Raw genomic sequence first — 23743 nt, 5'->3', positions numbered from 1 at the left:
AATAGAATTGAAGACCCAGAAATGAACCCACACACCTATGGGCACTTGATTTTTGACAAAGGAGCCAAAACCATCCAATGGAAAAAAGATGGCATTTTCAGCAAATGGTGCTGGTTCAACTGGAGATCAACACGTAGAAGAATGCAGATTGATCCATGCTTATCACCCTGTACAAAGCTTAAGTCCAAGTGGATCAAGGACCTCCACATCAAACCAGACACACTCAAACTAATAGAAGAAAAACTAGGGAAGCATCTGGAACACATGGGTACTGGAGAAAATTTCCTGAACAAAAAAACACCAATGGCTTATGCTCTAAGATCAAAAATAGACAAATGGAATCTCATAAAACTGCAAAGCTTCTGTAAGGCAAAGGACACTGTGGTTAGGACAAAATGGCAACCAACAGATTGGGAAAAGATCTTTACCAATCCTACAACTGATAGAGGATTTATATCCAAAATATACAAAGGATTCATGAAGTTAGACTATAGGGAGACAAGTAACCCTATTAAAAAATGTGGTTCAGAGTTAAACAAAGAATTCACAGCTGAGGAATGCCGAATGGCTGAGAAACACCTAAAGAAATGTTCAACATCTTTAGTCATAAGGGAAATGCAAATCAAAACAACCCTGAGATTTCACCTCACACCAGTGAGAATGGCTAAGATCAAAAACTCAGGTGGCAGCAGATACTGGCGAGGATGTGGAGAAAGAGGAACACTCCTCCATTGTTGGTGGGATTGCAGACTGGTACAACCATTCTGGAAATCAGTCTGGAAGTTCCTCAGAAAGTTGAACATTGAACTACCTGAAGACCCAGCTATACCTCTCTTGGGCATATACTCAAAAGATGGCCCAACATATAACAAAGACACGTGCTCCACTATGTTCACAGCAGCCTTATTTATAATATCCAGAAGCTGGAAAGAACCCAGATGCCCTTCAACAGAGGAATGGATACAGAAAATGTGGTACATCTACACAATGGAATATTACTCAGCTATCAAAAACAATGACTTTATGAAATTCATAGGCAAATGGATGGAACTGGAAAATATCATCCTGAGTGCGGTAACCCAATCACAGAAAGACATACATGGTATGCACTCATTGATAAGTGGCTATTAACCCAAATGCTTGAATTGCCCTAGATGCATGGAACAAAGGAAACTCAAGACGGATGATCAAAATGTGAATGCTTCACTCCTTCTTTAAAAGGGGAACAAGAATACCCTTGGCAGGAAATAAGGAGGCAAAGTTTAAAACAGAGGCAGAAGGAACACCCATTCAGAGCCTGCCCCACATGTGGCCCACACATATACAGCCACCCAATTAGACAAGATGGATGAAGCAAAGAAGTGCAGACCAACAGGAGCCGGATGTAGATCGCTCCTGAGAGAGACAGCCAGAATACAGCAAATACAGAGGCGAATGCCAGCAGCAAACCCCTGAACTGAGAATGGGACCCCCGTTGAAGGAATCAGAGAAAGGACTGGAAGAGCTTGAAGGGGCTCGAGACCCCATATGAACAACAATGCCAACCAACCAGAGCTTCCAGGGACTAAGCCACTACCTAAAGACTATACATGGACTGACCCTGGACTCTGACCTCATAGGTAGCAATGAATATCCTAGTAAGAGCACCAGTGGAAGGGGAAGCCCTTGGTCCTGACAAGACTGAACCCCCAGTGAACGTGATTGTTGGGGGAGGGCAGTAATGCGGGGAGGATGGGGAGAGGAACACCCATATAGAAGGGGAGGAGAGGGCTTAGGGGGATGTTGGCCTGGAAACCGGGAAAGGGAATATCAATCGAAATGTAAATAAATATTCAAGTTAATAAAGATAAAAAAAGGGTGGGGGACAAGAATACCCTTGGGAGGGAATAGGGAGGCAACGTTTAGAACAGAGGCTGAAGGAACGCCCATTCAGAGCCTGCCCCACATGTGGCCCATACATATACAGCCATCCAGTTAGACAAGATGGATGAAGCAAAGAAGTGCAGGCCGACAGGAACCAGATGTAGATCTCTCCTGAGAGACACAGCCAGAATACAGCAAATACAGAGGCGAATGCCACCAGCAAACCACTAAACTGAGAATGGGATCCCCATTGAAGGATTCAGAGAAAGGACTGAAAGAGCTTGAAGGGGCCTTCAAGGGGCTCGAGACCCCATATGAACAACAATGCCAACCAACCAGAGCTTCCAAGTACTAATCCACTACCTAAAGACTATATACATGGACTGACCCTGGGCTCCAACCTCATAGGTAGCAATGAATAGCCTAATAAGAGCACCAGTGGAAGGGGAAGCCCTTGGTCCTGCCAAGACTGAAGCCCCAGTGAACGTGATTGTTGGAGAAGGGCGGTAATATGGGGAGGATGGGGAGGGGAACACTCATATAGAAGGGGAGGGGAAGGGGTTAGGGGGATGTTGGCCTGGAAACCGGGAAAGGGAATAACAATCGAAATGTAAATAAGAAATACTCAAGTTAATAAGGAAAAAAAGTCAAGGTGTTACATTGATTATGCAAGTAAAATGTGCCAAGAAACAGTTATTAAGTTGAATTATTTATAAGCTGACTATCCTCTGTGATTTATATCCATCAATAAAAGTCTATTTTTAATCTTTTATTACAGAGAAAAAAAAGAAATGCCCAATTTAATAAAGATGGAGGAAAAAATATAAATTTCCAACTACTGTCTCAAAAGGAGTGATTCATCAGTTTTTTTAGTGTGTCCTTGGAATCACCATTTTTGGTAGTTTCTCAGACTGTTCTGAGCATCCTGTTTACCTTGTTTTAGATGTTTCTTTTATTGAGCACACACAGTAGATGAGCATTAGTCAGACAGCATGGTGCTTTCTAGGCTACTATGGGTTTTCTGGTTCAGTCTAAATGAGGTAAGCTAGTAGACATTTGTATGCTTTTTATTTTTAATAAGTTTAAATTGACAGAAAATTTGCAATGACAGTACCAAGAATTTCTGTATACCCTTCACCTGAGTTTCCAAATGTTAATTAACATAGCCAATGCAAATTTTTCAAAACTAAGAAATTCACCTTGGTAAAATGTTAACTCATATGGTCTGTTTTCACTTCACCAGATTTTTTTTTTTATCATGCAAGCTTCAGTTCCAGAATTCAACTCCAGATCTCACATTGGCTTTAGTTACTATGTTTCCTTCATCTCCCCAACTCTGTCACAGTTGTGAACCTTCTCTTGTGTTTCATAATCCAAACCTGAAATACTTCCAGTTAGTTTGAAGAATATCACTCTGTTAGGGATTGCCGGCTGTTTTCTCAGGTTAGACAGGACTGTAGGTCTGCTGTAGTATCTGCTGTGGTTATCTATCTTTCGTGAGGGAGGGCAGGGTACATTTGTGCTACACAATGAATATAGAAGACAGAGGATAACTCATGGGAGTTGAATATCTTCTGCTATGTGTGTTCCAGGGATCAAACTCAGGTTGCTGAGAGGCTTTTACTCATGTTCCCATCAGTCTAGAGATTTATATTTTGTTTGATAACTTAACATTTTTTCAGCTGTATCAATGTATAATTACCAGAGATTACATTTTAACGTATATAATATAGTGATCTGGTATATATGTATATATGCCATGTATTATAAATGATTACCACAATCTGTTAAGTTATATAATTTCCTTCAAATTTTTGTTTAAAACCTCTTATTGTATGTATGCATATAAGTTCGTATGTATGTATATGGATGGGGACATTGCCATAGCACAACTATGGAGGTCAGGGGCAACTCCGTGAAGTCAGTTTTCCATTTCTACCTTTACTGGTTTCTGGATAGTGAACTCAGGTTTCCAGGCTTGTGCAGGAAACTTTACCCAGTGAGCCACTGTGATGGCCTTTTTGTGGGAAGAACCTTTAAAGTGTCATTATAGCAATTTTCCAGTATACAATATGGTATTACTATCTATAGTGAGCACTGCTATACATTAATTTTAAGAACTTATCTTCATGATGTGTTGGGGAGTGGTTATACTGGGGACTGCACACCATGCATTCTAGGCAGGAGATAGCTCAAACTATACACGCAGCCCCAACTTCCTAATCATATAAATTTACATGGTGTAACCAGCATCTTGCAGTTTCTCTTGCTTCTAGGCCCTAGGATTCCACCATGTTATCTTTTATGGGTTCAAATTTTCAAGACTTCACATATAACTGAAATTAATCAGTATTTTTTAATCTATTTTACTTATACTGCCCTGTGTCTCACCCATGTCATTCCAGAAGGCAAGATTTTTTTAATAGCAAAGTAGATGTGAGTGTGCATGCGTGGTGTGTGTGTGTGTGTGTGTGTGTGTGTGTGTGTGTATGTCTTTTTTGAGACAAGGTCTTAATGTATAACCTCAGATGACCTGAAACTCACAGATAATCTGCCTGCCTCTCTTCTCCAAGTGCTAGGATTAAAGGCCACCAAGAGTGAGCCATACTGTCCTTTTTTATCCACTCAAATACCTAGAGGTCGGATTTTCAAATTTTTGAAGTATTTTCATAATGACTATAACAACTTACATCCCTACTAGCAGTACACAAGGGTTCTCCTCGCTCCACATCCTTAGCAAGGTATTTCTCTTTGTGATAATAGCCCACCTAACATGTATGAGAAGTTGATATCTCTTGTAGTTGTGATTTGCATTTTCTTTTCTTTTTTTCAGAGCTGGGGACCGAACCCAGGGCCTTGTGCTTGCTAGGCAAGTGCTCTACCACTGAGCTAAATCCCCAACCGTGATTTGCATTTTCTTGATGAAGGCAACATTTGGTACTTTTTCATGTGTTGCTTCTCAATATTAGTTAATAAGAAGTACTTTGCATTTCAATTCTATTAGATTTCTGTTCTCATATTTATTCTTTCCTTACTTTGACTAACATTAGGTAAGATTTATTCTGTCTCTAGTTTCTTAAAGTTGGAGTATAAGTTACAGATAGTAGTATTTTTTGACATTGAAAACTTAACAGCTCACAGCATGCCTGAGTGAAGTGTATATGCATACATGTTCTCATGAAACATGGAAAAGCCTCCCTCAATTAGGTACAATGCACACAACGTTTGGGGGCCGCGTCAACACCAAAATCCATAAGAATCTCAGAAATGTGAAAAATAAGGCACAATTGAGACAGCAGAAAGGATGCCTGCTTATATATAAGGAATAAAACAAGAAGGTTGAGTGAGCCTCTCGGCTGGGAACATGCACAGCATGTGGATCTGAGAACAGCTACAAAAGCAGAGCAGATAGTGATGGGTAGAGGAGTTGAATACACTTTAAAGGACTTGGAGGTGCTTTCAGAAGAACTTTAACAATACGCAAATGAGGAGCTACTGTGTATGTATTTAATACTGAATTTTTTCCTATAAGTATGACTTTAGCTGTATCCTGAATTTCAACACATTTTGTTTTCATATTCATTCAGTTCATGATTTGGCAAAATGCAGTCCATAGCCTGCTTTAGAAAATGGAGTTTTATGGGAATATAGCCACATGCATTCTTTTCTCCATTCTGCTGCTTTTGTGCTACAACCAAAGAATTGTTTAGTGGCAGGCAATGTATAGTCCACATGGCCTAAAATATTTTTATCTGATTCTTTATAGAGAAAATAACGACATTTAATTTAGTGGAAAGTAATTTTGAAGCCAGTATAGTGGCACATGTTTGAGACAAGAGGATCATGAGTTTCAGACCAGTGTGGGTTATATGTGAGTTCAAGATCAGATTGGATTACTTATTTGAATGATGTCTCAAAAAAAGAAGAAGGAGGATGGGGAGGGAGGAGGGAGAGGAGGAGGAAGAAGAAGAGGAAGAAGAAAAGGAGGAGAAGAAAAGAGGAAGAGGAGGAGGGAAAGGAAGGAGAAGAAGAAAAGAAGAAAGAAAAAGGGAAGAGGAGGGAGGGGATGGGGAGGAGGAGGAGGAAGAGGAGGAGGAGGAGGAAAAACAACAATTGCAGGCTAAAGACATGACTCGGTCATTAGGATCACTTGCTACTCTTCCAGAGAATGCAAGTATAATTTCCAGTACCTATGTTGGGTGACTCAGAAGTGCCTACAAGGCAAGCTCCAGAGTACCCTCTGCTGATCTCCATAGGCACTTGCACTCAAGTACATATACCCCAACAAAGATAAACATACTGTTTCCTACAGTAAGTTAAATCTGCTTTTATGACACAGGTTACGGTCTATTTTGTTTAGATTCTATGCTCATTTGATAATAATGTAAATCATGTTTGCTTGCTAGGATGTTATAGAAATAACTACTACGTCAACCTAGTTGGTAATAACATACAAATAAGTCATCTCTCTCCTTTCTGCCTACTTATTTCTTACATTAATGAGAGAAATGTTGAAGTCTACATGTGTTGTGACGATTTGTGACATTTCTCTGTTCTAATCTTTGAGGCTTAACTGTATATTTTGAAAGTCTGTTACTTGCATACACATTTAGGATTGTTACATCTTCATGGAGACTATTATATAATAGTACCCTTATCTGTGATTATCTTCTTTGCTCTAGAATCTATTTTATCTGAAATTAATAAGGTTACTTATTTATTATATAATATATATTATATTATTATATAATGATATTTCTTATCAAACATATATAATTAAGATAAAGTTTTAGAGCATATAGTAGTTTTCTGCTTTTCAGTCCAGTCTGATAGTCTTTAACTGTTGTCTTTAGAACATTCATATCAAAGTAGATTATTGATAAAGTTGGATTATGGATAAAGTCTTTCATCTTGCTAGCTTTTTCTGTTACATTTTTGTTACCTCTGTAAATGTAATGGAACATTTTTATGATTCTACTTGATCTTGTATTGACTTGTTGATTGTACATGTTTTTCTAAAACTTTGTTTCACAGAAGTAAATTACAATTTAAATAATTTGCATCCAGCTTCACTTATAGTTTAAGAACCTGAGAGCATATTTTTAGATCTCCGTATCTTGTGTCCTTTATCAATTCTTTTATGTTTATTATGATGTGTTGTAATAACAATTGTTAGTGTTATTGCTTTGAATTGACATGCATTTTTAGAGCAATATAAAATAGGAAAAATGGAGATCATATTTGACTGGAGGTTTTATAACAGGAATGGCATGGTTCTTTTAAAATGCAATTATTATTCCATTGATTGTCATAGTGGGCAAGCAGAGAGACCATGTAGGCTGCTGCTCTGATCTAATTAATGCAAGATAGTGGTTTGTTCATGACAGCCAAAAAGCCTAGATTTAAAGGTATTGCAGCTATTGAATATGAAGTTTACATTGAAACATTAAAACATGACCAGTATCCTTATTGACCTCATACTTTACCCAGGACTCTGGGTTCAATCTCCAACACCAAAAAGGGAAGGAAGGAAGAAAAAGAAAAGAAAAATAGGAAAAATATTATCTTCTGTAAATTTTCAAACATACTAATTTTACTCAAAATAGAATTTGGGTTTGGACAGATGTCTCAGAGGTTAAGAGCACTCATTGTACTTTCAAAGGACTGGAGTTTGGGTCCTAGCACCCACAATGGTTCACAATTATCCATAACTCCAGTTTCAGAGGATCAGGCTCCCGCACCTCAGTTACGTACACACACAGGCAAAATGCTCATTAAAATAAATCTTTAAAAAATAAAATTTAATGAGCCCATGTGTTTCACTCCCCAGTTTCATCAACATTTTGTCAGTTTTAAAGCATCTTAGCAGGTATGGTGACTCGTGCTTATAATCCCAGCACTCGAAAGATGAGACAGGAATACTGACACAAAGTTCAAGGCAGCCTGGGTTCCATAGTAAGTTCCAGTCTAGCCTGGGTTATAGACTTAACACTGTTCCCAAAACAACAACAAATTTATAACCTTCCATTTCACTAAAATGTTCTAATGCAGTGTTATTTTGTCTTGACTTTTCATTCCCAATCATTTATGTATCTCAAGTAAAACAATTTAAATTGTGCTTTTTTTTTTTTTTTTTTTTTTTTTTTTTTTTTTTTAATTTTATTAACTTGAGTATTTCTTATATACATTTCGAGTGTTATTCCCTTTCCCGGTTTCCGGGCAAACATCCCCCTCCCCCCTCCCCTTCCTTATGGGTGTTCCCCTCCCAACCCTCCCCCCATTGCCGCCCTCCCCCCATAGACTAGTTCACTGGGGGTTCAGTCTTAGCAGGACCCAGGGCTTCCCCTTCCACTGGTGCTCTTACTAGGATATTCATTGCTACCTATGGGGTCAGAGTCCAGGGTCAGTCCATGTATAGTCTTTAGGTAGTGGCTTAGTCCCTGGAAGCTCTGGTTGCTTGGCATTGTTGTACTTTTGGGGTCTCGAGCCCCTTCAAGCTCTTCCAGTTCTTTCTCTGATTCCTTCAATAGGGGACCTATTCTCAGTTCAGTGGTTTGCTGCTGGCATTCGCCTCTGTATTTGCTGTATTCTGGCTGTGTCTCTCAGGAGCGATCTACATCCGGCTCCTGTCGGTCTGCACTTCTTTGCTTCATCCATCTAGTCCAATTGGGTGGCTGTATATGTATGGGCCAAATGTGGGACAGGCTCTGAATGGGTGTTCCTTCAGTCTCTGTTTTAATCTTTGCCTCTCCCTTCCCTGCCAAGGGTATTCTTTTTCCTCATTTAAAGAAGGAGTGAAGCATTCACATTTTGATCATCCGTCTTGAGTTTCGTTTGTTCTAGGGATCTAGGGTAATTCAAGCATTTGGGCTAATAGCCACTTATCAATGAGTGCATACCATGTATGTCTTGCTGTGATTGGGTTAGTTCACTCAGGATGATATTTTCCAGTTCCAACCATTTGCCTACGAATTTCATAAACTCGTTGTTTTTGATAGCTGAGTAGTATTCCATTGTGTAGATGTACCACATTTTCTGTATCCATTCCTCTGTTGAAGGGCATCTGGGTTCTTTCCATTTTCTGGCTATTATAAATAAGGCTGCGATGAACATAGTGGAGCACGTGTCTCTTTTATATGTTGAGGCATCTTTTGGGTATATGCCCAAGAGAGGTATAGCTGGATCCTCAGGCAGTTCAATGTCCAATTTTCTGAGGAACCTCCAGACTGATTTCCAGAATGGTTTTACCAGTCTGCAATCCCACCAACAATGGAGGAGTGTTCCTCTTTCTCCACAACCTCGCCAGCATCTGCTGTCACCTGAGTTTTTGATCTTAGCCAATCGCACTGGTGTGAGGTGAAATCTCAGGGTTGTTTTGATTTGCATTTCCCTTATGACTAAAGATGTTGAACATTTCTTTAGGTGTTTCTCAGCCATTCGGCATTCCTCAGCTGTGAATTCTTTGTTTAGCTCTGAACACCATTTTTTAATAGGGTTATTTGTTTCCCTGCGGTCTAACTTCTTGAGTTCTTTGTATATTTTGGATATAAGGCCTCTATCTGTTGTAGGGTTGGTAAAGATCTTTTCCCAATCTGTTGGTTGCCGTTTTGTCCTAACCACAGTGTCCTTTGCCTTACAGAAGCTTTGCAGTTTTATGAGATCCCATTTGTCAATTCTTGATCTTAGAGCATAAGCCATTGGTGTTTTGTTCAAGAAGTTTTTTCCAGTGCCCATGTGTTCCAGATGCTTCCCTAGTTTTTCTTCTATTAGTTTGAGTGTGTCTGGTTTGATGTGGAGGTCCTTGATCCACTTCGACTTAAGCTTTGTACAGGGTGATAAGCATGGATCGATCTGCATTCTTCTACATGTTGCCCTCCAGTTGAACCAGCACCATTTGCTGAAAATGCTATCTTTTTTCCATTGGATGGTTTTGGCTCCTTTGTCAAAAATCAAGTGACCATAGGTGTGTGGGTTCATTTCTGGGTCTTCAATTCTATTCCATTGGTCTATCTGTCTGTCTCTGTACCAATACCATGCAGTTTTTATCACTATTGCTCTGTAATACTGCTTGAGTTCAGGGATAGTGATTCCCCCTGAAGTCCTTTTATTGTTGAGGATAGCTTTAGCTATCCTGGGTTTTTTGTTATTCCAGATGAATTTGCAAATTGTTCTGTCTAACTCTTTGAAGAATTGGATTGGTATTTTGATGGGGATTGCATTGAATCTGTAGATTGCTTTTGGTAAAATGGCCATTTTTACTATATTAATCCTGCCAATCCATGAGCATGGGAGATCTTTCCATCTTCTGAGGTCTTCTTCAATTTCTTTCTTCAGTGTCTTGAAGTTCTTATTGTACAGATCTTTTACTTGCTTGGTTAAAGTCACACCGAGGTACTTTATATTATTTGGGTCTATTATGAAGGGTGTCGTTTCCCTAATTTCTTTCTCGGCTTGTTTCTCTTTTGTATAGAGGAAGGCAACTGATTTATTTGAGTTAATTTTATACCCAGCCACTTTGCTGAAGTTGTTTATCAGCTTTAGTAGTTCTCTGGTGGAACTTTTGGGATCACTTAAATATACTATCATATCATCTGCAAATAGTGATATTTTGACCTCTTCTTTTCCGATCTGTATCCCTTTGATCTCCTTTTGTTGTCTGATTGCTCTGGCTAGAACTTCAAGAACTATATTGAATAAGTAGGGAGAGAGTGGGCAGCCTTGTCTAGTCCCTGATTTTAGTGGGATTGCTTCAAGTTTCTCTCCATTTAGTTTAATGTTAGCAACTGGTTTGCTGTATATGGCTTTTACTATGTTTAGGTATGGGCCTTGAATTCCTATTCTTTCCAGGACTTTTATCATGAAGGGGTGTTGAATTTTGTCAAATGCTTTCTCAGCATCTAATGAAATGATCATGTGGTTCTGTTCTTTCAGTTTGTTTATATAATGGATCACGTTGATGGTTTTCCGTATATTAAACCATCCCTGCATGCCTGGGATGAAGCCTACTTGATCATGGTGGATGATTGTTTTGATGTGCTCTTGAATTCGGTTTGCCAGAATTTTATTGAGTATTTTTGCGTCGATATTCATAAGGGAAATTGGTCTGAAGTTCTCTTTCTTTGTTGTGTCTTTGTGTGGTTTAGGTATAAGAGTAATTGTAGATTCGTAGAAGGAATTCGGTAGGGCTCCATCTGTTTCAATTTTGTGGAATAGTTTGGATAATATTGGTATGAGGTCTTCTATGAAGGTTTGATAGAATTCTGCACTAAACCCATCTGGACCTGGGCTCTTTTTGGTTGGGAGACCTTTAATGACTGCTTCTATTTCCTTAGGAGTTATGGGGTTGTTTAACTGGTTTATCTGTTCCTGATTTAACTTTGATACCTGGTATCTGTCTAGGAAATTGTCCATTTCCTGAAGATTTTCAAATTTTGTTGAATATAGGTTTTTATAGTAAGATCTGATGATTTTTTGAATTTCCTCTGAATCTGTAGTTATGTCTCCCTTTTCATTTCTGATTTTGTTAATTTGGACGCACTCTCTGTGTCCTCTCGTTAGTCTGGCTAAGGGTTTATCTATCTTGTTGATTTTCTCAAAGAACCAACTTTTGGTCCTGTTGATTCTTTCTATGGTCCTTTTTGTTTCTACTTGGTTGATTTCAGCTCTGAGTTTGATTATTTCCTGCCTTCTACTCCTCCTGGGTGTATTTGCTTCTTTTTGTTCTAGAGCTTTTAGGTGTGCTGTCAAGCTGCTGACATATGCTCTTTCCTGTTTCTTTCTGCAGGCACTCAGTGCTATGAGTTTTCCTCTTAGCACAGCTTTCATTGTGTCCCATAAGTTTGAGTATGTTGTATCTTCATTTTCATTAAATTCTAAAAAGTTTTTAATTTCTTTCTTTATTTCTTCCTTGACCAGGTTATCATTGAGTAGAGCATTGTTCAATTTCCACGTATATGTGGGCATTCTTCCCTTATTGTTATTGAAGACCAGTTTTAGGCCGTGGTGGTCCGATAGCACGCATGGGATTATTTCTATCTTTCTGTACCTGTTGAGGCCCGTTTTTTGACCAATTATATGGTCAATTTTGGAGAAAGTACCATGAGGAGCTGAGAAGAAGGTATATCCTTTTGCTTTAGGATAGAATGTTCTATAAATATCCGTTAAGTCCATTTGGCTCATGACTTCTCTTAGTCTGTCGACATCACTGTTTAATTTCTGTTTCCATGATCTGTCCATTGACGAGAGTGGGGTGTTGAAATCTCCCACTATTATTGTGTGAGGTGCAATGTGTGTTTTGAGCTTTAGTAAGGTTTCTTTTACGTATGTAGGTGCCCTTGTATTTGGGGCATAGATATTTAGGATTGAGAGTTCATCTTGGTGGATTTTTCCTTTGATGAATATGAAGTGTCCTTCCTTATCTTTTTTGATGACTTTTAGTTGGAAATTGATTTTATTTGATATTAGAATGGCTACTCCAGCTTGCTTCTTCTGACCATTTGCTTGGAAAGTTGTTTTCCAGCCTTTCACTCTGAGGTAGTGTCTGTCTTTGTCTGTGAGGTGTGTTTCCTGTAGGCAGCAGAATGCAGGGTCCTCGTTGCGTATCCAGTTTGTTAATCTATGTCTTTTTATTGGGGAGTTGAGGCCATTGATGTTGAGAGATATTAAGGAATAGTGATTATTGTTTCCCTTTATATTCATATTTGGATGTGAGGTTATGTTTGTGTGCTTTCATTCTCTTTGTTTTGTTGCCAAGACGATTAGTTTCTTGCTTCTTCTAGGGTATAGCTTGCCTCCTTATGTTGGGCTTTACCATTTATTATCCTTTGTAGTGCTGGATTTGTAGAAAGATATTGTGTAAATTTGGTTTTGTCATGGAATATCTTGGTTTCTCCATCAATGTTAATTGAGAGTTTTGCTGGATACAGTAACCTGGGCTGGCATTTGTGTTCTCTTAGGGTCTGTATGACATCAGTCCAGGATCTTCTGGCCTTCATAGTTTCTGTCGAGAAGTCTGGTGTGATTCTGATAGGTCTCCCTTTATATGTTACTTGACCTTTTTCCCTTACTGCTTTTAATATTCTTTCTTTATTTTGTGCGTTTGGTGTTTTGACAATTATGTGACGGGAGGTGTTTCTTTTCTGGTCCAATCTATTTGGAGTTCTGTAGGCTTCTTGTATGCCTATGGGTATCTCTTTTTTTAGGTTAGGGAAGTTTTCTTCTATGATTTTGTTGAAGATATTTACTGGTCCTTTGAGCTGGGAGTCTTCACTCTCTTCTATACCTATTATCCTTAGGTTTGATCTTCTCATTGAGTCCTGGATTTCCTGTATGTTTTGGACCAGTAGCTTTTTCCGCTTTACATTATCTTTGACAGTTGAGTCAATGATTTCTATGGAATCTTCTGCTCCTGAGATTCTCTCTTCCATCTCTTGTATTCTGTTGGTGAAGCTTGTATCTACAGCTCCTTGTCTCTTCTTTTGGTTTTCTATATCCAGGGTTGTTTCCATGTGTTCTTTCTTGATTGCTTCTATTTCCATTTTTAATTCCTTCATCTGTTTGATTGTGTTTTCCTGGAATTCTTTCAGGGATTTTTGCCATTCCTCTCTGTAGGCCTCTACTTGTTTATTAATGATTTCCTGTGTTTCCCTAAGTGTGTTCATGTCTTTCTTGAAGTCCTCCAGCATCATGATCAAATATGATTTTGAAACTAGATCTTGCTTTTCTGGTGTGTTTGGATATTCCATGTTTGTTTTGGCGGGAGAATTGGGCTCCGATGATGGCATGCAGTCTTGGTTTCTGTTGCTTGGGTTCCTGCGCTTGCCTCTCGCCATCAGATTATCTCTAGTGTTACTTTGTTCTGCTATTTCTGACAGTGGCTAGACTGACCTATAAGCCTGTGTGTCAGGAGTGCTGTAGACCTGTTTTCCTCTCTTTCAGTCAGTTATGGGGACAGTGTGTTCTGCTTTCCGGCGTGTAGTTTTTCCTCTCTACAGGTCTTCAGCTGTTCTTGTGGGCCTGTGTCTTGAGTTCACCAGGCAGCTTTCTTGCAGCAGAAAATTTGGTCTTACCTGTGGTCCCGAGGCTCAGGTTCGCTCGTGGGGTGCTGCCCAGGGGCTCTCTGCAGCGGCAGCAACCAGGAAGACCTGTGCCGCCCCTTCCGGGAGCTTCAGTGCACCAGGGTTCCAGATGGTCTTTGGCTTTTTCCTCTGGCGTCCGAGATGTGTGTGCAGGGAGCAGTCTCTTCTGGTTTCCCAGGCTTGTCTGCCTCTCTGAAGGTTTAGCTCTCCCTCCCAGGGGATTTGGGTGCAGAGAACTGTTTATCTGGTCTGTTTCTTTCAGGTTCCGGCGGTGTCTCAGGCGCAGAAGTCCTGCCGCTCCTGGGCCCTCCCCCACGGGAGCCCAGAGGCCTTATACAGTTTCCTCTTGGGCCAGGGATGTGGGCAGGGGTGAGCAGTGTTGGTGGTCTCTTCCGCTCTGCAGCCTCAGGAGTGCCCACCTGACCAGGCGGTTGGGTCTCTCTCTCACCGGGTCTGGGAGCAGAGAGCTGCTGCGGGCCGGGATCCGCGGGTGTGGGACTTCCCTAAATTGTGCTTTCTTGAGTAACCATTTTAACATCTAACAAACAGTTAATGGCAGTTTCTTAAAGATCCTTTCATACTCATATGCAAATTATCTTCATTGTCAAATTCCCTATGTCCTTTTACAGCTAATTTCATCCAGGTCTAAAAATAGACCCACTTGTTGTAATTTATTGTTTCATATCTTATATGTCTAATTTTAAAAACCAAGCATTTTCCCCTCTTTTTGTCACATTCCTCTGAATGAAGTTTGGTCAGTTGTCCTATAATGTTTATGGGATTAAATTATTCTACTATGTTTCTTGTAGAAGTTAAATCTAAACCTTGTTTACACTTAGGTTTATTTTTTTGATAAGAATACTTCATAGGTGTCAGTACCTCTTATCACTTTAAATGTAAATGCCCACAGTGTTTGATTAGGAATTTTTTTAATTTTTTTTCTTTTTCTTTTTTTCGGAGCTGGGGACCGAACCCAGGGCCTTGTGCTCGCTAGGCAAGCGCTCTACCACTGAGCCAAATCCCCAACCCTAGGGAATTTTTTTTAGCATGCTAAGAGTCATCAGCAGATTCAGGTGGCAATGACCTTTTCAAAGTGAATGAGATGAATAGGATATCAAGACCATAGGAGTTTTGCCTGAACTCATTATTTTAATAGGAGTTGCAAAATGATCACTTTCTGGTTATATCACCACCTCTATATTTATTAGCAGATGTTAAAAGTACACCTTGTACACCAGCACTGTTTGGTTGACTTGAAATATGCTCATACCAGAAAAAAGGAGGAAAAGTAAGCATCAATTTTCAGAGTACTGAATTGGTACCCTAGCAACCCTCAGTAATGACCAGTGAGTTTTATTCCTTTTTTGTCTAAACACCATTACGAACTCAAGGACTTTTATATAGTCAGTGTGTTTTAATAAGCTGTAATTATTCCTTCTGATTTCACCATGTCTCATATCGTTTTAATAGACTCTATTGCACTTGGATTTCAGTGATTTCAACTCAATAAGATATTTCAGCTAGGTCTGATGGTAGAGACAGAGGTGGATGATCTCTGTTAGTTCAATGCCAGCCTTGTCTACCAAGTTCAGATCACCCAGTGCTAAATAAGAAAAAAAAACAACAAAAAGGTAGACAATAATGTAACAAAGTACTGTATCTACCACTGTGGTTTTATAGTTTCCAAATGTGTTCACATGTTTTCCATTGCTATAAAAAAATAACTGAAACAATCAACTTAATAAAAAGGAAAGGTTTTGGGTTGGGGATTTAGCTCAGTGGTAGAGCGCTTGCCTAGGAAGCACAAGGCCCTGGGTTCGGTCCCCAGCTCCGGAAAAAAAAAAAAAAGGAAAGGTTTTATTTTGACTTGCAATTTTTGGAGCTTTCAGTCTATGACTGGCCTTGTTCTTTGGGCTTTCCATATAGTACAGTACACCATGATGGGAACACATCAGGAAAAAGGCCATTTACCCTGTGGCTGAAAGAAAAGGAAGAAAAAATGAGGCCCTAGGATGCCCTTTGTGAATAGCCCCCAAAGATGTAAACTTTCCCACTCTGCACCTTCTCTTAAACGCTTCTACTTTCCAACACTAGCTTCCAGTACTTTGGGCTGAGTACTACGCTTTTAGAACATGGACTAAAAACCAAACTATCACACCAGCTCATAGCCAATATATGACTTGGCAATTTTTTTTCTTTTTTAATACTTCTGAAAGTTTTGTTTGTTTACCATATTGTTTTAACACAGTGGTTTTATAAATAACAGCAACATTTGCTACCAGAGTAAGATTAGTGAAACTTTAAAATTCCCTTCTATCTTTTTGTACTTAGGCCATATTCCACTGAGGGTATACAGACAAAACCTTGCCTTCTAAGCTTGCTTAGACTAGGTCTCTGTATGATCATATCACTAACTTAATAGATTCGTGTATTTTAGTTTGCTTTTATGTTTTAGAACTGCTTTTTTCCACATTTACTTTTGCTTTGAGATGCTAACATGCTTTCCAATGTAAAGTTATATAAAATGGTACATTGAGAGAATTTTCACCTGCATTCTTTGACCCACTCTTTCTTTCAATAGGCAAACATTTGGGGGCAGGGTTTTTGATATTTACCTTTTTACATTTTTTTCTGAATAGCCTGTGACTTAGAATAGGTCCTTTAGCATAAGAACTTTTTCCTAAAAAGCTACCTAAAGGTAGCCCCTTGCAAGGTTTCATTTGATAACCTCATCTTATCACTCACATTTTTCACAGAGACTTTTTGCCAAGAATGAGAAAATGTTAGCAGTTACCTTTTCTTTTACTCAGTACCTATCATAATCTACAGATACTGTGGTGCTGGGAGCTCATAGTTTAGCTTGTTCTCTGGCTCTGAAGGTACAGTTGACTGCTATATTGCTTGCCTTTCCTGTATGTTTAATGGATCAAATTACAACCCTCTAGTTATTTTAGTGCCATATTTAATAGCTTTCTCATTATTGTGCTTTGTTCAGGACACACAACTACCTTAAAGTCAGCATTTCATATTTGTTCACTTTAGTATTTCATACTTAGTACTCTGTTACTCTATTTCATTTTATGTTTGTTTAGTCAGTTTATATCTGTTTTCAAGACATTTGTAAACACTTGGAGGTCAGAATTTCTCCATCATCATGGGAGATAAAAGTCTGATCTGTTAGGAATATGGTGATACCTGAATAAACATTAATTGAATTTAAGTGCACATTTTCTTGCTCTAATTGGCTTGGCCATGCTTGCCAAAAAAAATCTAAGTTACAACCCAGGTCTACCAAAGGTTTAATCATGACTCTACCCCAAAATATAAGTCATAGTGGTTTTAAAAGTATTCAAATTAATGGATGGGAAAGGAGAGACACGTCTTTCTAGTCAGTGGATTAAAAATAAAGCTCAATCTTTGCTTAAGATGCACTTGGGAAATTTTTTTTTCAAGGAGACACTTCTTTAGTGCCTGGTCTCAATTCTCCTTTGGTTTAGTTCCATAGTTGGTGGCCTAGAGCATGGCTGGTAAGTAGGGGAACTGGAAGGAAGGCCAGCTGCTTGGTAAGACTTGTTTATGTTGACTTGGATTTTTTTTTATCTTATTTGGTATTTTGCCCACTTGTACTTTAAATTGCTAAATGAGTAGAGATTTTTTGGTATTGTTTGTTTGTTATGTTTTTAAAAAGAAGAATAAAGCCAGAGAAACCAGACCATTTCCAACAGCTAAAAATGTGACACTAAGTGGGTTAGAGAGGTGGCTCAGTGGTTAAGAGTGCTTATTCTTCATGCAAAGGACTAGAATTTGGGTACCAGTACCCAAATCTGGCAGTTCAGAACCAACTGTGTATAACTCCAGCTGCAGGGAATCCAATGACCTCTTCTGACCTCTACAAGTCACCTGCCCTCTACATGTTCATAGCCCCCCACACACATTCTTTTAAAAATGTGACACTAGTCCTACTAATAATACTGGAGCTGCTCATCATAGGATGAGATTCAGTGTTTGATGGTAGAGATAGGGACAAAAAGCTGAAGTCATGTGCCCTTCTAATTACCTCTTTTTTCCTACCCGATAAAGATGCTGGACATTTCTTAGGAGGAATCCACAAATAAATGCTGGGTGTAGTGCATACCTGTAGTTCCAGTACTCAGGAGGCAGAGGCAGGAGAATGAGGAAAAGTTCAAGGGCAGTGTGGTCTACACAGTGCATTCCAGGCTACCCAGAGCTACATTGTGAGACTGTTAAAAATCTAAAAAAAATACAAGGATTGCTTTTACAATATATTTGTAATTGTGCTATGAAAACACATCTTGGGGTTCCTTTCAGGTCCTGTGATTGCCCTGGAATTTAATGGAGATGATGCTGTACAAGAATGTCACCTTATTGTAAATGGGCTATTCAACGGGACAAAGGTAGATGATCTTACTGACTATATCTCAATCCAGCTTTCCATTTTATCTCCTTTCCCTTATAATCAAATAGTACTTGTATTTATGGTATATATCCCTTAACACATAGGCTCACAAGTATCTGTAGCTCCAGAAGATCCAACACTGTCTTTTGACCTCTGAGGAAACCAGACACATATGTGGTATACATACTACATACATGCAGGCAAAACATTCATACACATACAAAATAACTCTTAAAAACTTAAAAAGAAAACACAAGCCTGTGACTTTGTTCTGTGAAGAGGTGACCTTTGACATTTAAGGGCTACAGAACTAACTTTTTGTTCATTTTGTATTTTGAATAGATGTTTGTATCAGAAAAAAAGGAGACCGCATCTGGAGATGTTGACAGCTTCTATAACTTTGCTGAGATCCAGATGGGGATATGAAGCGGATTGTGGTATTAGCCTCTTCCAACCTTTATATAGACAGTTTGATAATATACTTATGTATGTTAGTCATTTAGCAATTAGTATTTTTTTTTCTTTTTCTGTTTTTCGGAGCTGGGGACCGAACCCAGGGCCTTGCGCTTTCTAGGCAAGCGCTCTACCACTGAGCTAAATCCCCAACCCCAGCAATTAGTAATTTTTACTAATGCTAAAGTTGTTAAGGCTCTTTTAAATAACTCTTTGAATACCATATCATTTATTTGAGGATCTAAAACAGTTCATTTAAATTGAGTAGTTTTAATCACCTTATAAACTAACCTGCTTCAATAAGCTTGAAGTTTTATTTCTTTTTATACAATAGTCTTATTAGGAAATATTCAAGATTTTACTCCTAATTAAAAGTTCTTTCATATCTCTGGTAATTTAAACTTTCCAACTTTCCTTAGTGTTCTATGGTACTTCATTTAATATATATTTTGTTTCTTATTTTCTCTTTTAATTTAGAGAAATTTGTTACTAGGTGAAATTAAATAAACCTATGCACTTTTTTTTAAAAAAACACATACCCAGTTAAATAATCATGTCCTTCTTGCATTATATAACTAATGAGATTAGTTGGCATACTATTTTATAAATTTGGAAGTTTTTTTTTTTAAATATGGGTATTTGAAAGCTGACTATAGTCATGGCATCTGTAGTTCCAGACTACTTGGGATGCTGAAGTGGAAGAATCACTTCAGCTCAAGAGTTCAAGACCAGCCCTGGCAAGTAAGATGCTATTTTAGCAGAAAGAAAAACCTAGGATAATCAGCTTTGCTAAACTTCTAACTGATCCTGGCATTGCTGTTTTAAGGACTACTTCTAAAATAGTATGGCTGCCAGATGATTCTTCTGTTTTCTAATAAGAAAAAGTATACACAACATAAAACTATAGAACACCAATCACCAGCGGATTTGACAGAGGATCACTGTCTGATAGCTGTTGTGACTAGCAAGAAACCTAGAGCAAAACTTAGGACTTTTAAGTAAGGGACACTTAGGTATGATGATAATCTAGACAGGTTATTAACAATCTCCATTTTTTACTCTAGTCAACTAATATTAAAATATGATAAAGTTTGGGTTACTTGAAATCATTATTTCTCAAATGCATCTGATAATAGTAATTTCCCAGGAGGAGGCATGGGAATTGTTCAGAAACACATATTGATGGATCCAGTCTACAGGCGCACAGATTTGGTTCTCAAGGGAAACCGAATGAGGGTGTGTTATCATCTAAACTAATCAATTCTGAAGATGTTGGTTCATCGATTTTATCACATTTGTCAGGGAACAGCAATAGCTTTCATAGGCTCATTTAAAGGAATCTGAGTGAAGCTCTATTTTTATAAAACTGAGATTGAGTATGGCCACTTGTAAAATTCCTTTCATGGTTGTTATTAAAAGTGTATTTTCATGTTTAAAGTGGTTTTGGATACTTTCAGGCCAGCTTATAACTACCATGTTAAATTGTGAATGTGTAGAAGTAATGCTTTTTTATTTTGAATTAATAATATTGAGTACCTACACTGTGCCTAGCCTTGTGCTGACCATCAACATTTCAACATTTCTTTTGTTATAAGAGCATCATGTTATACAAAGTCAATATAATCTCATAAGGTGCAAATAAAAACTGCTGGCAGGTATAACAATTTCTATCATAATTTACAAATGGTCTTTGCAAATAATGGTCAGAGCCATTAATGTTTCCCTTAGCTAAGCTAACTTAAATGCATTCTTTTCTGCCTTGATTATATCACTAATTGTCTTTATCCACATTTGAAATAATCTCAGTACGTGTTTTTTCAGAACTAAAATGCAATGTCACACAAAATGTCACACATTGAGTTTTTATCATATCAGTAACGGTCTACAAATACTCAGGAATATTATGTAAAGGAGACATTAATTTAAGATTTTCCCACCAAATTTAGTATGTTAACCAAAGCCTGAAACTTTATATCCATTTAGGTAAGAACTTTTTACAAGTACTTCATGTTGTTTCTGCAAGTGTAACTTTGATAGTAATCATGATATATTAACTACATTTGGTTTCTGAATAACTTTAAACTCATGAAAAATTAATAGCCATGAAAAGTGATTTTTATTGTCATATTTGTTTAAACATCTTATCAGTTTACTTCTCTTGCATTAGTAGTACTGCTATATTTTGGGTCTGTATGTTTATGTGTAGCTTTTATATGTAAATTTATCTAGTATTTATAAAATGTGCTTTGAAATAAATGTTAAAATGGTTTAATGCTAATTTTTTGAAGAGTACTCTATATTTACTCATACATGTACCAAAATTTGATAAAATTTTTATTTTATTTTGGGTGTTTTGTTATACAATTTTTAATTTTAAAACAAAATAAATGTCTAATCTCTGTCTCATACTAATGAGAAATGAACTGTACACTGAGTGTGTATTTGATGTAATACGTGCATATGTGTATACATGTGTATATATACAAGGTACTCAAAAGAAATGAAAAGGAAGAAACATATTTTGATATAAGGAATTTCTATCATGTTTTCTTTTTTTAAATAAGTCACATTTTGTTATGACTGAATATTTGCTAAGATTAGGCATCTTTCCTTCCATATTTTAAAAATGCTGGGTGTAGCATATACCATTGTAATTCCAGTACTCAGGAATTCAAGGCCAGCCTAGGTTATATATTGAATTCCAGGCCAGTCTGGGCTATATAGCAAGAGCCTGTCTCAAAAAATAAAGAAGTATGATAAATTTTCATTCAAGTTTATAAGAGTAGATGGTATTTTTATTGTCAAATTTACTAGTCTTTGTCTTCCTTTCCTAGCTCATAAAACAAATACTAAAAGTCCAAATTGGTTAGTTTGTAAAAATATAACATTGTGTTTATTTCTACTTATAAAGGTTCAACAAGCACATTAAGATCACTTGGAGCATTGAGAACAAGCAGAAATGATAACACAATAATAAAATTACTTCCTGTTGGATAATTCTTGATGTCTATATTTTGTTTTTCTCATAAAAGATATATTTAAGTTTTCTATATAAATGGAAGTGATTTTGATGCACATTAAAATTTAAGATGCTCATTTTATACTGTTAGTTCTCCAAGCTCTAGAATCGTGGTGCCTTCAAACCCACTCTAGAAAACATTTTATCTTGTAAAGGCATTTCCTTACAGTAGATGTTAGTTAACATGGAGCCCCTCAGCTAGCTATGCATAATAATGGACTCTGGAGTGCTCAGCCCTAAATGGGACATCAATATCACACTCATCCCTCCCAAGCTCAGGGATCTTCTTGGAAGGGGAGGCTGGAAAGATCCAGGGGGTGTGGATAACATCAAGGGAACTATTTTCCGGATCCAAACAGGCAGTTGCACATAAGAACTTACAGTGACTATGACAGCATGCACAAGTCTTGTGCATGCTCCAGGCAGACAATCCCAGCATGGAGCAGGGAAGGTGGGCACAAAAATCCCACCACGAGCTAAGCAGCTATTGGTATTTGATAGTTTCTGGGAGAGAGAAAAATAGATTTCTTGAATGATATGACCCTGGCAGGTTGACCATAGGCAGGCCACACTCCCAAAACTAGCTAGAAAGACAAACTGAACTTGATGAAAGGGGAAAAACCTACAAAATTATATGAGAAGGAATGGGAGGATACAGAGGGTAGTTATGGGAGGAGTTGGGGAAAAGGGTAAATATGTTCAAAATATGTCACATGAAATTCCCAAACAATAGATTTATTTGCAAAATAAATGCAGGTAGTGTGATCCTTTGGGATTGGGTTTTGTGGTTTGATTTCTGCAATGTGTCATAAATACTGTACTACTTTACGGGATCCTTAAAACACACTTTAAAAAAAAAAGTTTAACACTAATAAAGCCAGCCTTCACATGACTGGTAGTCATGTAGTAGTGTAGCTTCAATCTGAAGAGTCTCTCAAAGTTCCATGTATTAGGTTTAGCAGGTAAAGGAAGTTGCTGTATAAGACTGGTAATCTGAGTTTGAACCCACATAAAGGTTAAGAGTCCATTACATAGGCTGGGGAGATGGCTCAGTGGTTACGAACACTGGCTGCGCATCCAGAGGTCCTGAGGCCAATACCTGAGGCAATCACATGGTATATAATGGGAGCCAATGCCCTCTACTGGTGTGTCTGAAGACAGGAACAGTGTACCCATACATAAAACAAATACATCTTTTTTTTAAAAGAGAATTGATTACACTTAGTTGACCTCTAACTTTGACACATGTGCCCTGTCACAATAATGAAAATTTTAGAAGGTCCATGTTTGTGACTTTATTATATTTTTCCCCCAAGGCTCAGGAAGCATTGTGAAAGAGGGGCAGAAAGATTGTAGTAAGAGCCAGGGAAGAGTGCAATGAAATCATGTCTGCTGAATATAATAGGGCCCTTGCACTCCTAAAGTCAGCAGCTATGGTTGCCTGCCTAGCATTTGGACAAGATCAAGCCAATTAACCCTCCAATACTGTGATTGCCTGATGCCTGTACAAGATCTAGCTGGTCAACATTCCAACATAGATATGGCTCTGCCCCTAGGTGTTGAAAGGGGAATGTGGTGGGATCCTGGGAAGAGTTGAGGGGTAGATATGATCTAAATATATTGTATTCATATATGAAAGTACAAAAGAATATGGTTGGGCAGTGGTGGCATGCACCCTTAATCCCAGCACTCTGGAGTCAGAAGCAGGCAGATTTCTGAGTTCAAGGCCACCCTGCTCTACAAAGCAAAGTGAACTCCAGGACAGCCAGGGCTGCTACAGAGAGAAATCCTAAAGAATATATATATATATATATATATGTTTTAAACTCCGTGTGTTAGAGGAATGGTCATCAGCCCATGGTACTGCCAGAAGATGGTAATATTAGGAAATAGAGTCTAGTGAAGGTGACTGCT

At 38.1% G+C, this 23743-nt stretch overlaps 1 protein-coding gene across 2 annotated transcripts in view; it reads left to right on the top strand.

Moving 5' to 3' along the window:
- Positions 1–21807, top strand: part of Rp2 (RP2 activator of ARL3 GTPase) — a 50557-nt gene extending 28750 nt beyond the window's left edge. Inside the window, exons 4-6 of one of the 2 annotated variants that reach the window (XM_087600404.1) lie at positions 18270–18355; positions 18700–18794; positions 21722–21807. In XM_087600404.1, the coding sequence (XP_087456530.1) occupies positions 18270–18355; positions 18700–18783 (170 nt within the window). In that variant the 3' untranslated portion in view covers positions 18784–18794; positions 21722–21807. 2 annotated transcript variants of the gene reach the window in all.
- Positions 21808–23743: the final 1936 nt, after the last annotated feature.

Source organism: Rattus norvegicus, chromosome X (assembly GCF_021556685.1).
Source record: "Rattus norvegicus strain SHRSP/BbbUtx chromosome X, alternate assembly SHRSP_T2T, whole genome shotgun sequence".
In the NCBI taxonomy this organism is placed as follows: domain Eukaryota; kingdom Metazoa; phylum Chordata; class Mammalia; order Rodentia; family Muridae; genus Rattus; species Rattus norvegicus.
The sequence above is the reverse complement of the archived record's forward strand: the minus strand, read 5'-3'. Positions and strand labels throughout refer to the sequence as shown.